This window comes from Zeus faber (genome assembly GCF_960531495.2).
Source record: "Zeus faber genome assembly, chromosome: 21".
Classification (NCBI taxonomy): Eukaryota; Metazoa; Chordata; class Actinopteri; order Zeiformes; family Zeidae; genus Zeus; species Zeus faber.
Window position 1 is genome coordinate 19984081 of NC_137208.1, and position 19002 is coordinate 20003082.

Below are 19002 nucleotides of genomic sequence, written 5' to 3' on the forward strand. Positions count from 1 at the left end.
ATCTATCTGTGTATCTATCTATCTATCTATCTATCTGTGTATCTATCTGTTTATCTATCTATCTATCTATCTATCTGTCTGTCTGTCTGTCTGTCTGTCTGTCTATCTATCTGTGTATCTGTGTATCTATCTATATGTCTGTGTATCTATCTATCTATCTACCTATCTATCTATCTATCTATCTGTATCTATCTATCTGTCTGTGTATCTATCTATCTGTCTATCTGTCTGTCTGTCTGTCTGTCTGTGTCTGGCTGTCTCTCTCTCTGTCTGTCTGGCCCGAAAAAAACCTGACCATTGATTGTGATTCTCTTCTGGTGTGGATTCGTGTCCATGTCCTGGTTTGCAGGGAATTCAAAAATGACTTTCTGGAGTTACTGAGGAGACGCTTCGGTGAGTCCGGCTTCGCCGTCTTCCGGCGCTAACCGTGTTGTGTCGTTCTCCGGTACTGATCCTTCTCTCCCATGGATTAAAATCACGCTGCTTCCCCCCTCCCCCACAGGGACCAAGCGCGTGCACAACAACATCGTGTACAACGAGTACATCAGCGACCGCGAGCACGTGCACATGAACTCCACGCAGTGGGAGACGCTCTCGGACTTCACCAAGTGGCTCGGAAAAGAGGGTGGGGCTGGATGTTTAAAAATATATTTAAAACAAGAAGTGTGAATTTATTAATACAGAACCGTATGTTTACTTTTTCCTGTTGATTTATTTTTTATTTTTTGGTTTATTCTTCATTCTGTTTTTACTGTTTAAATCCTGCCATGTTGTTTTTATTTTTATCGTACAGTTAATACTCTTTTGTTTTTATTGAATATTTCACTTGGTACTTCAAAAAATATATTTAAATGTTTCTAATTTCGTATTTTTATTCTATTGTTTGTTATTATTACTGCCTATTAAATTTGGTCATGTGTATTTTGGTAGATATCATAAGTTTTTTATTAAAAAATTTTTTTAGACAGTTTTTTTCCTGCCTGGGAAATAACTTTTTTCATGAAATTATCACGTTACCACGATCTCGTCAACCAGTTAAAACGCCACAAACACGCATAACTTAGCTTATTATTATGGCCTACACGTTCAGTGTGAAACTTTAGAATTCTGGCTGGAACTGACGAATCAGTGCAGCCTTGCATTTTTGATCTTGCGACACGAGAAGTCATTTCCGTTATTTATCAGTTTTGAATTTGAACAGTCCCCCTCCCCTCTCCCCAGGTTTGTGCAAGGTGGACGAGACCCCCAAGGGCTGGTACGTGCAGTACATCGACCGAGACCCGGAGACCATCCGCCGGCAGGAGGAGCAGGAGAAGAAGAAGAAGCAGGACCTGGACGACGAGGAGAGGAGCGCCAGGTTCATCGAGGAGCAGGTCCGGCGTGGACGTGACGGCAAGGAGCCGGAGGTAAGACCCCTCCCCCGGACATACCACGTCATTTTTGTCACCCAAACGGTATGAAAGGTAATATCTTGGGTTTTTTTTTTTCATGTAGGAGGATCCCGTTTTCACGGAGCTCAAGCGAGAGAGCGAAGAAGAAAAAGGTACATTCGTAGCAATAGAAGGGTCAAGTTGCAACCAAACAGTCTTTTGGGTTAGCTCCGAAATATGGCCAAATCAGAAGGTGTATATTGAAACCCACTGTCCCAAACATGACTGCAGATGGGCTCACTTTCCAGCGATGCATAGCGTTCGAGTGTATATACCAGGTTTCTGGCCGGGTCTTTGAGGTGCTTGAAGTGCTTGAATTTTGTCCTCAGAAATCAATGTACCTTGCAAATAGCGCCCTTTAGGGTGGAAGTGCTTGAGAAGGCCTCGAAAAATGAAAGCCTGTGATATCCCAGGTTCCCGGTTTTCCTATACAAATCGTAATGTAATAAAAGAAAAAAAATCCATAATGGCTTTTACGACATAGTTGATGTCAGGGAAATGTACATTTAATCCAGCATGGTTGAAAATACACACTTATAATAGTAGATGACCATGAGATTGATAATGTGTATAGATATCTTAATAATAGATATACTACCATAAATAAAAAAACTATTTTCTTTTCATCTTTTTATGAATCAAGATCACATTATGTATTATATTTGTTTTGCGTGAAGTCCTTGAAAAATGACCAGTATACACATCCCAACTATTCTTCTGATTTAGTTGAAATATTAAATATATATGTATGTATGTATGTATGTATGTATGTATGTGTGTGTGTGTGTGTGTGTGTGTGTGTGTGTGTGTGTGTGTGTGTGTGTGTGTGTGTGTGTGTGTGTGTGTGTGTGTGTGTGTGTGTGTGTGTGTGTGTGTGTGTGTGTGTGTGTGTGTGTATACATCTATAGATATATATAGATATAGACATATGTCTGTGTGTGTGTGTGTATATGTGTGTGTGTATATATATATATACTGTGTCTCTCTCCCTCTCTCTCTCTCTCTCTCTCTCAGTTCTCTTTCGTAGTTTGGTTCAACACGTAAAGTTAATTTAATTTAAACTGTTTTTTCCTTTCAGTCGCTTTCAGACTTGGTGCTTCTTCCTCCACGGCCGGTTCGTCGAAGCCAAGGTACGCAGACCTTCTGCACGCAGACCTTCTGCACGCAGACCTTCTGTACGTACCGCTCCACGACACAAGTTGGTCGGGCAGCAATCAACCCAACCTTCCGTTGCCTTTCAGTTCCCTCCTGGGTCCCAGCGCCCTGAGCGCCGCGGCGGCGGCGTCGGCGTCGACGTCCAAAAGGAAAGAGGCGTCGTCCTCCTCGGAGCCAGCCAGGGAGAAGAAGAAGAAATCCGCCCTGGATGAGATCATGGAGGTAGAGGCCGTTTTCCTCGTCGCGTTTTAGTCAGAACCGGAAAACCAGGAGTTTACAGCATTACAAGTCGTACAATTGTGGCCTTTGGCACGTTGAAGATGAAATGTTTCACTTGAGGGACTCCTTGGTGGACAGTGTATTTTGGGGGGTGGGAATAAAGCCTTGAATCTGTCCATTTTTGACGGGTAGGTTTTGCTGATTATGAGACAAGTATGTATTGAACTGGAGAATTCTGAGGTCATCGAATGGTTAAAAATACAGTTTGAGATTCAACTTGGCTAACGTATGTGAAGACATATTTATGTAGTTAAATATTTTCCGAAAACACGTACAATTCGGAAACTGCCGTTCAATGTTCATGCTGCGCTAACTGCGGTGAGCATCCAGCTGGTTTGTCTGTGCATTACAGGTAAGGGATGGTATTATTTTGTGTGTATAAGTTCAAAATCTGTGAACCCGGCCTTTTGAGCGCAGGGCGTCGACACACATATATTATTTCCTGAAAAAGCAATTTATTTTCCCCTCTCTCTGGCCACACGTCTCATGAAACCTGATGTCAAACGCCACAGAAGAAGATGAGGAGCACGCAGCGTTCCGAGCTTCTTCATAATATTCATACGCCAGCTCCTAAAGTCGGCAAGGCTGTTAAACTTTTCATGAAGCTCTGTCTCACCGTTCCACGCGAATACACCGGAAACTGAGTTTTGGAAAATCTCCACCTCGGATGGCGTTTCCCAAAAGCTTAGTTTCCAGTAACCCTAAAACGCTGTTTTCAAAAATGTGTGTATGCGCGTGGACAGGGTTTGGAGAGTCGAGGTGTTTAACGGACTGATCCGCGATGCTTTCGGATTAGGGATGTCAACAAATAATCAACTATCGATTTAATTTCTCATAAGAATTTAATCGATAAGATTTTGTCCTATCGATAAGAACTGGACAATCTGCGGTCTTGATGGGGCGCAGGGTGTTTGGAGAAAAAAAGATACCCAGCCAGGAAGTAGTAGTACTCACCGGAACGACATGGGGCCGTCGAGAAAGAAATGCCCAGTGGAGGATAACGGCACGGGTGGAGGAAAACAAGCCCGGCGCGAGGGAGAGGTGCGACGGCAAAACAAAACAAGCCATATGTTGCTACGGTGATAACTATTAATAAAATACATTCAACTCAATTATTTTTTAGTCATGTTTAGTCATTTTATCAGCCTCTCGTTGTCCATATCTGCACCAGGCCTGATCGGCTTCGTAACATCCGGCTCATTCGGTCAAGGACGACGGCAAAAGTTTAAAATGTTTTAACTCGCACAAAGACAGGTTAATGTTCCTGTATGAGCGAGCCAGCTAGGTGAGTCTTGCCTCGAACTTCTCCATTTTGAAATGAGGATTAAATGAAACAAGGAGAAGATACAACATCTGGAGGATGTGCAACATTGCGTAGGGCCCCGCGCGCCAGGGTGCCACGCCCTGGTGACCTCAATCAGCTTTCGTGTTATCAATTAATCGACGATTGTTTGTTAAGGGACATTCCTTTACGTTGACGTCCCTATTTCAGATGGAGGAGAAGAAGAAGCAGTCGGTACGAACGGACCATTGGCTCCAGCCCAACATCGTGGTCAAGATCATCACCAAGAAACTTGGCGAGAAGTACCACAAGAAGAAGGCCGTCGTCCAGGTAACGCACGCATTGATGCCAATGACGGCCCTTGACGGATAAGCGGAGGCCAACGAGCTGGAGATGAGCGCAAGTACAAATGCAGGATCGATTCTCCCCCCGCAGGAAGTGCGCAGCAAATACACAGCGGTGGTGAAGCTGATCGACTCCGGGGACAAACTCAAATTGGACCAGAGTCACCTGGAGACCGTGATTCCCGCACAAGGTAAAACCTACGGCTGCAGGGTTGCAGGACGCATTGCACCGCATGTCACGTGACATGAAACAACCAATCAGCCACGTTGCAACATTGTGGGATATGATTTACATTTCAATACACGGAGCAGTGCCTGGAGGAAGATAAGCTTGGAACGTCCATCTAATAACCATCTCATAACCATCTACTAACGTAAGCTCTAGGCTAAGTTACCATTCATGTTAGCTCTAGGCTAAGGTACTGTTGGCTCCAGGCTAAATGACCATTGATTTTAGCTCTAGGTTAAGTTACCATTAGCTCTAGGCTAAGTTGTCGTTACCCAATACAGAATTTTAAGCGATGTCGTGGTCACTTTTACTTACGTGCAGATGCGGGTTCTGTCCTGTTACTGTGTGTATGCGTGCACACAAGTAGTGGTCACGATAGGGCTAGAGCTAGGTTGCCACAGTAACGGCCCAGGTAAACAATCGACAGTGACGCTCCTCTCCCCTCTGGTCCACGGACCGCAGGTAGACGGGTCCTGATCCTGAACGGCCCGTACCGAGACACGGAGGCCGTGCTGGAGGCCATCAACGAGAAGAAGTTCTCCGCAACGCTCACACTGGACTCTGTAAGTTCCTCTTTCTCTCTTTCGCGTTTATTTATTTATCTATTTATTTCTTTCTTTCTTTTCCGGGGTCTGGCGGTGGGTTGTTTGTCTACTGAACCGGGAATCTCGTCATCTCGTCTAGGGCCGACTGAAGGGGACGAGCGTGGCGGACGTCGAATACGAGGACTTCTCCAAATTGCCGTGATTTGGGTTCCCCCCCCTGCTGTTCAGGGAACTCTACTGTGTCAGAGTGAGCCCCACACACCTGTACATAGGAATCATGGTCACTGTAAAAAATGCTTTCCAACCAGATCAATATCTTTCTTCATTTGAATCTTTTATTTTGTATCGTCAATAATGTTGTTCTTGACAATTTGTCGCCTTGTTTTATTCTTTCGGAATAAAATACATGAAGTGTTTTTGATCATTTGTTTCTCCTTTGGGGGGCGGGGGGGGATCTGTTGAGAACACATTTTCATCATTACTGGAAGGAATCAAAAATTTAAGATCGGGCGTCGGGGGCCCTGATCGCACCCACCGGTCGCGAAAGTAATTTGGAACGTCACCATCTCGACCGGCGCGGCGGTCATTGGCTGGGTTGGATCTTTCCACCAAATTTGGGGCTCAAAAGTTCAAAGTCGACCGATGGCAAAGCGACTGTGTCTTAAGCCTCCTGCTTTTAACTCTGCACCGCCAGGACACAAATTGCTGCCCAAAATGGATGTGGCTGGCTTGACATTGGTACGATTAAGTTTCCTTATGTCTGTTCCGCTGCTGCACTACGATAGCTTGAGCACTTTTTGAAAGAATTTGGCACAGTCACGTCCCTGGTTGTGACCGGGGCCTCATGGTGTACATGGCATTTTGGCGGCACAGTTTACACATCGCTTCCAAGGAGCAGGTTCCATTGTAGGGGGTCAATCGAAAAGGATTTTTTTTTTCATCTTATTCCAACCGTCGTCCATTTTGACCCCCGACACCCATAACACAATTTTAGCATTTTATTCACTTATGTCTATATCGACAGACCACCCCCCCCCGCAACACCCTCTCCAAAAAACAATGGCTACTTAGCAGCACATGGCAAGGATTCATTTCCTCCACCTTTTCCCAGTTTTCTTCCTCCCTTCCTTCCTCACTCTATCTGGAGGAAGCTGTTGATGTGCGGGACGATGTAGCTGGTGTAATGGCCGTCGATAAAGCCCTTCCCGCTGTTGTGCACAAACCAACAGTGGACGTCCGAGCCGCGCTTTCGGTCGAGCCTGTAGTCCTTCTGCCACCCCCTGAAACACACACACACACACACACACACACACACTAGTTATACCAATGCTATTACCACACTGTTTTATTCGATCATACACTTGGCCAGGTCTTGCCGGACTTACCTAGTGACTACCAGCTTGTTGCCCTTGACCTCCATGGTGGCCTCCTTCTTCAGCGGGTCCGCTCCCTGGTGGACATCATACACTCTCACCTCTGGCTCTGTGGAAAACTGGCCTGAAAGGTCACACACACAGATACACACACATTTTAGCAACTAGAAGTAATTCAGGGTCACTTCAGTCCACCCCACCATTGGCTGCTTCTTTGGCATGGTCCGCGGGGTTGGGGGGTTGGCGAGATTGCTCGACGCCTTGAGGACCAACCTATGAGGCCGTGGACCAGGGGGGAGTACTGGTTGTCGTTGGGGATGTAGAGCCCCAGGAAGTCCACGTTGAGCGGGTTCTTCTTCCACACGCGGTGAAGCAGCACCATCACCCCGATGTTGCCGTTCACCGTCACCTTGACGTGGGAGTCCTTCACGATGGCCACCTTCACCCTGAAACTCGGCGGCCATTACAAAATCAGCTCTTTGACCCTTCGTATTGACATTTGGGTGACGGGGTGGGTGTACTGTCGCGATCGTTACCCGTCCTGGGTGATGTCGGCCGTCGCCCCCCAGGTGAAGGAGTGGTTGCGTTTGCCGTCGCTCACGGCGATGCGCTCGGTGCCAACGGCCACGCTCAACCCCTGGGGCCGGTAGTAGACGGAGATGAGGCCAAAATAGGTGTGGGGCCTTTTGGTCCCCACCCGCTTGGAGCTCACCAGCTGACCATTGATCACCACACCTATGGTACAGTGCGGAGGAAGGCAAGAGTTCATAATAACCTCTAGATCGGGGTTTAGCAAACTGCGCTCAGCGGCCTCCCAGGTGTCGCCGAGGAATTGCACGGGGGCCCGCAGAATGATGATTATTTTACTCCTAAAATGATGGTGAGTAAGTTGTTAAACTCCACTTAACCACATGGCGGTTTTATTAGTATATACAACAAAGCCAAATGCACTACCTGTTCCATGGTCAGACACCAGGTTGAGAATGTGTCCAGGCTTCGAGTCGATGTTGAAGCAGACATCCATGAGGCTTCTGGGCAAGTGGATGATGAAGTGAGGATCGTTGTCCACTGGATATGGGAAACACAGCGCTTACTGACTCAAATTTGTTCTTATTTATCATCTGACAACCCGGTTGAAGGAGAGTTCAGATATGTTGTGTTATCCATCCCCTACCCTGTTATCTCTCATCTATCTTCATCCTCTCCCTCGCAAGAACAACAGCGAGAAGCCTGCCATTATAATTCGCCTTGCAAACAGAAAACCAAAAAACGCCCCGCTCAGACAAGGGAGAAAGCTGAGGGGATACGACGTTTATGCGGAGGAGCAGCTAACAAAGAAAAATGCAGACATCGCCAGAAGGCCACTCTTCTTTAAGACAGGAGAAAATAATCCAATCAACATGGACAGCAAATTAAAAGGTGTTCATAAACCTAAACGGGTCAACGGAGGAAGCTGGCGTGCCGGTCGTCAGAGATACTGAAGAACTGGACGGACGCCAGTGGCTCCCTGTGAGAACAGCAACCGAGGTAATGAAACACTTCAAATTGAACTCAGGTCAGTCCGCAAAGAGCATAGAACTTAAACACTAAATACAACCCATGACCAGCTTTGAAAACTTTTAAACACACTCAACATAGGGACATAGGTACAACATAGGGAGAATGATATTGATCCTGAGAATAACTTCTACATCACCACACAGAGACATTGTGAATAAGAACAGTTCAACGGGAATTAAAAAATGGATGTATAATATCAGCAATATATTTCAATAGTAGGAGCCTCAATTCAAACTTTTCAAAGATCAGACTGGATAAGTAATTCACAGTAATAGCGATCGCTGAGCCTTGGCTTAGTGAGGATCAAATCAAATGATTGACATTGTTCAAAAAAAGAGTAAGAAGGCTACAGACTGGAATAGTATTGAAATGTCTATGGTTTAAAATATTACTGTGTGGTGTGAGTGTGTGTTGAAACCTCTGACACATTTGTGACCAGTGGTGTGTTTCCAAGCAAAATGCAACCATAGATCGATGGACATGCACTGTCAAATTAGAGACCTGTTTCCTTGCATCCACAGTTCTCTAAAATACTGGAAATAAATATTCTATACAAGATTAAATTACGTTATCACAAAACATTATGAACTGTGTGAACAGCAATATGGGTTTAGAGCTAATAGGACAACTTTGTTGACGCTCATAGAATTTGTGGAGCAAATAACTGCAATACAAAAAGGAATATGCAGCAGGGGTATTCTTGGATCCCAAAAAAGTAGGTATCAATACGTTGAAATAACCTATTTGAAATCACAACTACTGAAGGTTATTTGTGGGGTTCCCCAGGGCGCCGTGCTGGGACCATTGCTGTTTATTTTGAACATAAATAATATATGTGAGGTTTCCAAAACACTAAAAAACAATATTATATGCAGATGATACAAATATATTTTGTTGTGGCAAGAATTTGGAAAAACGGTTAGATACAGTGGAAAAATAATTGAAGAAAATAAATAAACATTTGGTGCGACGCTGAATTTAAGTAAAACGAAATTTACAATCTTTGGGAATGATTTAACTCAAACATCAAACTCATGGTAAATGATGTGGAAATTGAACTGAGTGTCTGAAATGTAATTTCTTGGAGTTATAATAGATTATGCTGAAAGCCTTATATAAATTATATCAAAGCTAAAATATTGAAGTCAATAGCAATATTATATAAAGTCAAAGAACCATAGTTATACATCTGTGACTCTTTCTCCCTTTAACACTAATTCAATCTTCATCCTTCAAAAAAGAGCCGTAAGAAAAATAAACAAAACCACTCTTTATCAAATTAAAAGACACTTCAATTTAAAGATTTGGTTGACTTCAAAACGGGTGAAATCATGTAGAGAGTGAAAAATCAACTGTTTACCTAAATAGTATCCAGAAGTTGTTCCAAATGAGAGAAAGTAAACACGATTTGAGAGGAATACGTATGTTCAAAAAACATGGACTAATGCAAAACATCGTTTCAAAGACAAAGGAGTTGATCTATGAAACAACTGCAGTAAAGGAATGAAAACATGTGTAAGTTTAAACAAATCTTTATTCTGATTGTTTTGTTCCTGTTTTGTTTTGAATGTTTTGTTTTTGCATGACTTCATTGATTTGATTGAGGCCGGTATTACAGACATTGGGGCGGAAAGTTGAATATTCATGTTCATCATTAGGTTTATTGATGAAGTATAAAAAGGGGGTGGGACTAGAAAAGTTCTTTACTTCTTCCTACTCCTTTTCGGACATGGAATGTTTATTTATTATTTTGTGTTGTTTATTGAGAGTTTGCTGTATGTTTGCCGATGATTCTATTTGTTTTGTTTTCTTACTTATATGCTGTATTTCATTTGGTTTTTTAAGATGTTAGAAATAAAAAAAAATATCTATCTATCTATCTATCTATCTATCTATCTATCTATCTATCAGGTTTGCAGTCATTACCTATGGTGATGCGTGTAGGGTAGGGCCCTTCGGCCTGGCTGGGAGGCGCAGGAGTGGTTATCTGGACCCAGGGCGGCAGCACGTGCACCAAGGTCGGTGCAGCGGAGGGGGTTCCTCCTAACCCCACATATGTCATTGCTCAAATTTGATTAGATGAGATCAAGATGAGAATAAATCAATTTTCATTGAATACTTGTTTGACTTTAAAACTCGGAGTGTTATATCTCAAACTGTTGAAATTATACATCTTCATCATACCCGTCTAATAGGACAACTGTCTGAGGAATGCTACAAAACACCATACATGTATATACGCACCAAACTCCTCTGACAATGTACACATTCTGATCCAATCAATTGCCCTTCATTCGATATGTAGTTATGTGCAGCCCTACACCGTTTTTGCCAAGTTCTACCTGAGCAGCAGCCCTGCTTGGGGTCCTTGGGGGAGTCGGCCAGCAGTCTCTCCCTGCCCCCCTCGCTCTCCACCAGCAGGGCGGTGAGCGGTGTGACAAACTGATGCTCCATGGACAAGGCCAAGATCTTTTGGGTGATCTTCCTCTTCTTGGCTGCCGACGGGGCCAGAGACCTGCGCAAAATATCCATCGTGAAACCCTCTCGTGCCACCACTAAGCTCCACCAAGTTGATATCATTCTGAACTGAAAGTGTGAGCAACTGTACAATCAACCCTATTCACTCACTAGGTTGCGTGACACAAAGTACTTATCCACAACATTATTTAGATTTTTGGAAATGTTAGATCCAATGGAATTCTGAAGCTTGTAGTTTCATCCTCGATCTTATGTGCGATCTTATGGATTTTCACTTCAAAGTATACATGCACGACAAATAAATCGTACAGCATACTGTATACAACAAGTTCGTTAAAGGTTGTATGATTTGTCTGCCTGTCCTGCGCAAAGTTTTGCTTCCCATTCATTTGGCTTCCTAAACAGGGTGTACGGATCAGACGTCCTGTTTAAATACAGATATCTAACAGTGGTACATTGACTTTCAACAGCTACATCCCTAAATCCCTGCTAGAGACTCATAGTTTGAGTAAACGGCAAAAATATTATCGACATAACCTCAAAACGTGTTTACTGAGGACCAATCGGCCATTTTTTCTGTTTGTGTCGCCTCTCACCTCTCGGCTATGAGCTGGTTGACGGTGATGTAGGCCCACATCTGCCTGGCGAAGCCCGTGAAGGAGTGCTGCTGCTTGGCCAGCTCCATGTCCAGCTCCAGGGTGTCCGTCTCCGTCTCCAGAGTCAGGTCCAGGCTGGCCTAGAGGGCGACATTAGGGACACGAGTGTGAGGGAACACACTCACCCCTGAGTCTGGAACCTCAGACTCAGGGGTTGCTGGGGTGGGGGTTTCCTCTACTCACAGCTGCCGCAGTGATGAAGCTGGTCAGGGTAGTGCCCTCCAATGGCAGCACCTTCCCAGCCACCACCAGCTCGGATCCGCTGAAGAACTTGTCGAAGCGGTCCTGGGTGACGTCGGACACCGAGTCCTCTGGGAACTGGATGGCGATCTTCTGCAGCAGAGGGGCGGAAACCTGGCTGTAGAATCTCTGGGAAGAGAAAAATCGGGGGAGGAGGTGAGAGAGAATTAGTGGAGAACCTGATAAGGGCAGCTCAGGCAGCTGTCTCAAATCTGCAGACATTTGAAGTTCCTGTTTTGTCTGAGATGAACGGTACGTGGGGCCAGTGAAGGCTGTTGTACCCGCAGCTGCTCCGCAGCATCATGGTTGGCGTAGATCCTCTGGGCGACACCCCTGTTCTCCATGGCAATACGCTGCAGGAAGTCGTAGTCCACGTCGAAGCCGATGCCCAGTGAGAACAGGGAGAAATCCTCCCTCATCACCCGCCTCACGTTCTTCTGGATGGTGCTGAGCTTGATCTCTCCTATGGAGGGAGAGAGGGCAATAGTTTAGAAGTGGATACACATGTGTGTACATTAGATTCTTACAAAGAAGCTGATGGAAAAAATGGTAGCCAGGCCTAAAGTTCATGCTGTTTGTGTTAGTCCCACCAACAGTGGGGTCTCCGTCTGACACCAGAATGATCATGGACACTGATCGAGGGTCGATGAGCCGTTGATTGGTCGCTTTCACCAGCATTTGCACTGCCCTCATCAGCGCCTCGTTGATGTTGGTGCCTGTCGGCGAAAACACAGGGCAACGGTGTTCATCAAGAAGACATCATGGAGAGTGTTCGGGTGACTTATCAAGCCATTGGCATTCCCTGGAATCCGTCTCACCTCCGTTGGGTTTGATGTTCTGGATGTACCTCTTGGCCTCCGCCACCTGGATGGAGGAGCCGGGAACCAGATCCTCGCTCCAGCAGCGCACGTTGTGGTTGAAGTCTACGATGCTGAAGTAGTCGTCGATGGTCAGGTCATCCAAAATGGCTAGCATCGCCTGCACCGTCTTGGGGGCGGGGAGAGAGGTCGTTGAGTAGGGAATCAAATGCATTGCGACTGGGGGTCAATGAAACATTGGGGTTTTATAGCACAGGCTTACCTGCTTCATCTTGACCCCCCACATGGACCCGCTGACGTCGATAACAAAGACAATGTTCTTGGGGAGGGGTGAGAGGTTGGACGGCGCGAAGAACTGTATAAAGTGGCCGTCGGAGACCTTGAGGAGACAAACTAGGCCTGAGTGACACAGGTTCCGTTTCTCTTTCGTTCAACGACGCGCTTGCTTTTTAAAGCGGTTGTCATGGCGATATGAGCCAGATGAAACGGCCCTTAAACTCCAGTGTGTAATACCTGTAGCTCCCCGGCGTTGCTGTCTCTCTGAACGTCGTAGTGGACGACAAAGACACCGTCAATGGCGCTGGTGGTGCAGTTTTCGCATTTCCTCTGCTGCTGCAGAGTGGGCTTGAAAACAATATGCGCCTGGACACATGGACACATGCATGATAAGACAGGCAGGGGTAAGCACAGTAAACATATTATTACCTAACCTGCCTAGAAAACAGAGTGAATCAAAGTACCTTGTCCTTGGAGGAAGTGACTTTGGTCAAGCCAGTGAAAAGATCGCCCAGAGAGTTTGGCGTTTCCACAACGGCAATACCCTTTGGCTCATAGATATACACATCCACCTAGAGAGAGAGAGAGAGAGAGAGAGATAGAGGAGGGGTTGACCACAGTGAGAAATTTGTGCGCACGCACACACACACACACACACACACACACACACACGCACACAAATAAAGAACACCTGACTCGCCCCTCACCTGGAACTGCGGCACCAGCCTCCCCGGCTGCAGGTGGAGCGTGTGCTCGTAGAATCCAAGTTTCCTCTGCATCATTTCCTGGTAGTGGAGCTCAAACTCGATGTTGCTGCCGGGAGGCACGTGGACCTCGGTCTTGAAGGTCTCCATGTCCTGGGAATTCGTCCTGCGAGTGAGGAATTAACCTTTGAGCTGTAGTGAAAGCAAAACGACTTATCTATCTACAGACTCAAAGGCGTCGTCCAGGATTTGCCGTTCATGTGGGGCTAACCTGACGATGCCGGCGGCCTTCCCTCTAGCTCTGGCCTGGGCGTAGAGGTTCCTGGCCACCGTCTTCTCCTTCACCGAGCCTGTAAACGTGATCCCGTTCACGTTCCTTAAAAACACGGGCGGGAGGGGTGCGAAGAAAGTGCAAACAGGTAATGAGTTAGAGGACATATACCAGTACCATATCATGGCCAAAGCAGGTCGAGGGGCACGGCTCACATGGTGAAGTTGGTGATGAAGGCCCGTTTGGGGATCTGGACGTTGAAGCCGATGCTCTGGGCCTTGGAGCCCGAGTTGACCACCGAGCTCCTGACCGTGGTGTGCGCAAAGCGCGACGTAATGCGACTCTCCACCCGATAGCTCTTGACGATGATGTCATCTCCACGGATGGCCTGGGCGAGGAACGCAGGGGGAGGTTTGCGAGAGATTGGGAGCGCAGTAACCATGTCAACACTCAGGGGGGGGGAGTTCTGACTATTGGTTGTATACAAAATGATGGGGTTTTTTCAACACTGAGCTAATCTGGTCCAGATCTTGTTTTGGGTTGGGGCATGGCCGATATTGAAAAATGCAAATGTCACAATATTTTTTCACGCCTCCTGGCGCAAAACTTCCAGCCAGCCCGTCATTATCACATATTAACTACCGATTGGATGACCACGACTAGTTTGCGGTAATAACAGACTGGCTGCACATTATCCTGCTTATTACTTACCAAATAAAATAATACACTGAGATGGAATATTGATTTAAAATTATTTTAGAACTAGCATGCCTAGCGCGGCATGCTTCCACTAAGAAAATCTGACCACGAAAACTTTGCTTTATGAAAAAAAGCAACCTCCCCTATATATTGTTGTGATTGTAAAATTGGACATATCTGCAAGTCTTCCATTGTAGTTTCTACGTAGCGCCGCAAGATGCCGCCACTGGCTAGTGTGAGCATTAGCGCTATCATCTGGACGCAGGCGTGAAAAACTCCAATCGTTTCAAGGAAAAAAGCAAAAAAACAAAACGATACAATACTATTGAGGAAGGGAAAGCCATGCAATACAGTGGACCCGGGATTATTGGCGTGAGGGAGGAGGTCAATAACTTGTCAGTCACGGGAGTCTCCTCAAACAGCCGTGTATTGACTATTCGATAAGGCTTCAACTCTGTCACAGTGGAGACGAGGGCTGAACAACGAGCCACAAAAAAGACGAACCTCAAACTCTTCCTGCTCCTGGCTGCTCAATATGGCTCTCTGGGGGGGTAACACAAACACAGACACGTCGTCGGTCTTAAGAATGCCACAAGAGAGACTTGGAATCTGCTAAAAATGTGGTCAGCTTATAAATCGTTCCATACTGTAGTATCGAATCGGTTTAGTCTTCAGTTAAATGGTTGATTCTAGTGCAATGCCTGGAAAAGGCAAAACTGTTACGTTTTCACTCACCCTGTATCTTTCCCGATGATCCTTTAAACCTGACTGATGAAAATAAAAAATTTAACAATATTTTAAAAAATGGATACTTTTTACAGGAGGCAAGGCGAGGCAACTTTATTTATAAAGCGCATTTCAACAACAAGGCAAATTTTAAGTACGTTACATAAAACAACACATTATAAAAGGACATAGAATGCATACAGTTAAAAAAATAGAATACATAGAGTGCATAAAAGTCAGTGCAGTGCAAGTCAAACAAACCTCATTTTACTCTTCGTTAACAATTATTTTGCTTATTCCCCGAATAGTGTTTTACCATGTCAAGGCCCCGGAGAACCGGTCTGGGGGTCTTTTCCTTATCAATTATTTTGCCTATAGGAGTAACTCATCAAAGCTATGCAGCAATGGAAGCTTTTGACGCCTATTTCTAACCATTCAAGGCGACCGGTGGCATCCACTGAGCGGACAGAGCACGGAAAGCCACTAAGCACACGAAAACGCACATTTTAGATATTATAAATGGAATATACGATAAATCATCAATCGATGTAAAGCGGTTGTCGCAATCCTCACCGTCTCCCCCTCCCACTCGCCGTCGATGACGAACTCAAAGCAGCGGCCCCTTTGCAGGAGCAGCAGCCCCAGGAGAAGCGAAGGCAGGCTCCTCATCGTTTTTCCGGGCGGCCTGTCGGGCTCGGCCGAGCTGGTCCAAGTTAAGAGATACAACCGCGGGCGGAGAGAGAGAGTAGTCCTTCTGACGGGAGCTGCGGAACAAAATAAAAAATACAACACACACACAAACATGCACATATACACACACACACACACACACACACACACACCACAGAATACCAAACCCAGGGGTTAAAATCCACTGAACTGATAGGCACACTGGGGGCCCAGTCAATATTTGAATATTTGTTGTGTTTCACATCTTTCGCAGAGCAGGAGGCAGGGGTGGGGACTTTGAAACCTGAACTGCCTGGTTCGAGCGTAAATAGGACCCAGTTCTGGGTGATTCAGACGGCGGATCAATCGAAGGTTTTATATTCTGAGGGGTTGTTTTTTTTAATTGTAATCTTTATTATTCAAATGTATTTTTTATACAAATCCACCTCGAGCAAGAAAGAGATTATTATTATTATTATTATTATTGTTATCATAATTATTATTATTTTCAGGCTGTTGGTTGCACCAACAAGGGTTGAATTCATCTAAGATGAGGGTAAATCATAGTTTAGTAAATCATCATTTCAAATAGTTTGATCAAAGATTAAACCTGAGATTAAACCTTGGATTAAAGAATTAAACCAAGATTTACACTACATTTAAATCAGCGTGTGCGAGGCCGGGCTACTGCGAGGGTTTAAAAACCACGTCAGGTGGGTGACATGTGGATTTGGAGTTTTGGAGTCACATAAAAAACGTAGAAGAAAGCAGATGTAAACATTAGCGGGTTAGCCATTAGCCAAACGACAGGGTCGCTAGAGAGGAAAAGCTTAAATTTAAACCCTAGACAAGGTTTAGAGTTTGGTGCAACAGGGTTACTAGATGAATCTGGATTTGATCCAAATTTTAGGTCAAAATACGCCGAAACCCGGAAGCCCTGCTCAAACAACATCGGCTGACAGAACTCGGGGCCTCGGGAGGGTGGCTCCTCCCACATAAACAGCCCGTTTTGCAACAGGATGGTTTCGAGGCATGTTAGAGTGGCTGGAGTGCGTCATCTGAGTGGTATTTTCAGCAACGGACTTGGAAACATGTTTTGGGGACCTCGGGGACCTATATTAACTTGGTGAAAAGGAGCCTAATAGGTCCTCTTTAAAATGTAAACCCTGTTGGTGCAGCCCGCATGTAACGGGCCATACGTGGACATAATCAGGACTTAATTCATGAAAATGCCATTCCGACAGTTGCAAATGTGTGTGTGTGTGTGTGTGTGTGTGTGTGTGTGTGTGTGTGTGTGTGTGTGTGTGTGTGTGTGTGCGCTGTGATCTGTCAATGTGTATCCAGATTCCAAAATCCATAATCAATGTTTTATGTTGTTGTTTCCCTGTCCCCACACGTTCTCAAATCTGCACCCTAGGTATTTGTGAACATTGTCCACACATTTAAGATCGGAGACAGCTGCTTCAACGTGACTTCGGCGTGATCAAAAAGTCATTGTTAGTGAGGAAGTATTTGCTGCAATCTATGTGTGTATATATACACACAGTATATTCACCATATTTCTTACCTACTTTGTCCAAATCCCTGCAGGGTAGCACCAAGTCGATATGGCGCCCCCTTCCTGGTGGTTGTGGGGCCATGTCTGCTGATTCAAGATTCAAGATTCAAGATTTTTATTTGTCACATACATATACATACTTTCATACATATATGCAGTGAAATGTAATATATGTATGAAAGTATGATCGCAGTACTGCCACGGAGGATCTACCAATAATACACAACCACTGAGGAATACAATTATTGCAGATAAATGTTATTATACTTGCTTCGATTTTCCGTTCGAGACATAATATACACAAGTATATTTTTGAAAGGAGACAATATTTTTTTTTTTAAAAACCTCTCTTAGTCTGCTTTTCCCTTTTTTCATTTGTTCTTTGAATTCTTGCAGGTTTGTTTTTTTTCATGAAAAGTGAAGTTAATTCAGAAAATAAAGTTGTATTCATAAGGGCTTCGAGTTAGAAAAGACCACGGTCTTTTATTTTGGCCTTAAATCTGCGTTACTTGTTTTCAATTAAATTCGCATAAGGAGGTTTGTAGAAAAAATGACTGCAACGAAATGTGTAATGTTGAGTTGTATCCCTTGCTCGTTCCCACCTGTTATATGATGTCATTTATTTTGTTCCTAAACGTCAGAATTGGCATGAGACTGAGATAGTAATTTGGTCTTCATCCAGTAGGGGTCAGTGTTAACCAATTACTGTCCTATCCACAGAATACATGTTTTAAACGTAAACTATGGAATGTGTTCAATGTAACATCATTTACATTTTTTTGGAAAATGATCAACTATTACTTACTCCTTAAAGAATTCACTACGTACGCAACATGACATCAGAGCTTTAGCTCTAGAACAAAGAGTCTTTAACGACAAATGTACACTACAAATGCATTGCTATTTTCTGTGCACGTATCATTATTAACAGATATTCTGCGCACAAATCTTTAAGGCCGCAAGGGAGAGACATGTTTAATAATAACACATTTATTATTATTATTATTATTATTATTATTATTATGCTCTAGCGACCCATAACGGGAGGAGCCGAAAGAAGATTATTATTATTAGTATTATTATTATTAGTAGTATTAGTATTAGTATTAGTATTTATTTATTTATTTATTTATTTATTTATTATTATTATTATTATTATTATTATTATTATTATTATAAAAGAAAAGAGACATGGCAAGCTCAAGGTGAAGACCCTTTCTAGAAGGTAAAAGGGAGTCAGTCATCCATCCAGGACAGTCATCAGGAAAGCTTTTTTTTAGTTTTGAGTTTTAATCCAGTCGAAGACATAAGACACATCCGTCAGTCTGTAATATAAGTGGACATGTGGACACTTAACTTTACCACATAACTTTATTTTACTTTATTGTATTATGCTAAATCATCTTTAAATCAACATATACACCAAAGGGTGAATCCTATGGTTAAAGATGTCATTAAGACCAAAGCCCCTGTTTCTGGAACTTGTATTTTGTTAATTAATATTAAATACTTGATCTAAGTTCCCACCGGTCCACCACCAGGGGTCTGACGTCCACTATTCTAGAACCCCTGCCCAGATATTCCACCATCAGCCACGCTGTTACTTATCTAGGATTGGGGTGATTTTTACAATTCGATATGAAATAACTAATATTTCGCAATTTTCTTCAGAATGTGAAATGTTGACGCGACTTGGTTTATTTTCTATTG

The 19002-nt window shown here is 44.2% G+C and overlaps 3 protein-coding genes across 3 annotated transcripts in view; 1 reads left to right on the forward strand and 2 right to left on the reverse strand.

The window, feature by feature from the left end:
* Positions 1–5680, forward strand: part of kin (Kin17 DNA and RNA binding protein) — a 7708-nt gene extending 2028 nt beyond the window's left edge. The window contains exons 3-12 of the mRNA XM_080022050.1: positions 350–393; positions 503–625; positions 1222–1406; positions 1495–1543; positions 2509–2560; positions 2672–2807; positions 4357–4476; positions 4582–4681; positions 5182–5282; positions 5404–5680. Coding sequence (XP_079878176.1) covers positions 350–393; positions 503–625; positions 1222–1406; positions 1495–1543; positions 2509–2560; positions 2672–2807; positions 4357–4476; positions 4582–4681; positions 5182–5282; positions 5404–5466 — 973 coding nt within the window. The 3' untranslated portion in view covers positions 5467–5680. The remainder of the gene's footprint in view (positions 1–349; positions 394–502; positions 626–1221; positions 1407–1494; positions 1544–2508; positions 2561–2671; positions 2808–4356; positions 4477–4581; positions 4682–5181; positions 5283–5403) is intronic.
* Positions 1–19002, reverse strand: part of atp5f1c (ATP synthase F1 subunit gamma) — a gene marked incomplete at its 3' end in the record, with an annotated part of 64394 nt that overhangs the window by 14936 nt on the left and 30456 nt on the right. The gene's annotated exons all lie outside the window — the stretch shown is intronic.
* itih2 (inter-alpha-trypsin inhibitor heavy chain 2) lies at positions 6397–15734 on the reverse strand (the record flags this gene model as incomplete). Its single annotated transcript, XM_080022663.1, is given in 22 exon segments — positions 6397–6544; positions 6650–6761; positions 6911–7083; positions 7174–7372; positions 7592–7705; positions 10124–10240; positions 10521–10536; positions 10538–10712; positions 11272–11411; positions 11515–11700; positions 11853–12034; positions 12162–12287; positions 12390–12558; positions 12652–12768; positions 12903–13031; positions 13130–13237; positions 13373–13535; positions 13641–13745; positions 13856–14028; positions 14844–14882; positions 15075–15107; positions 15639–15734. Coding segments are annotated over 22 exon segments (2820 nt in total).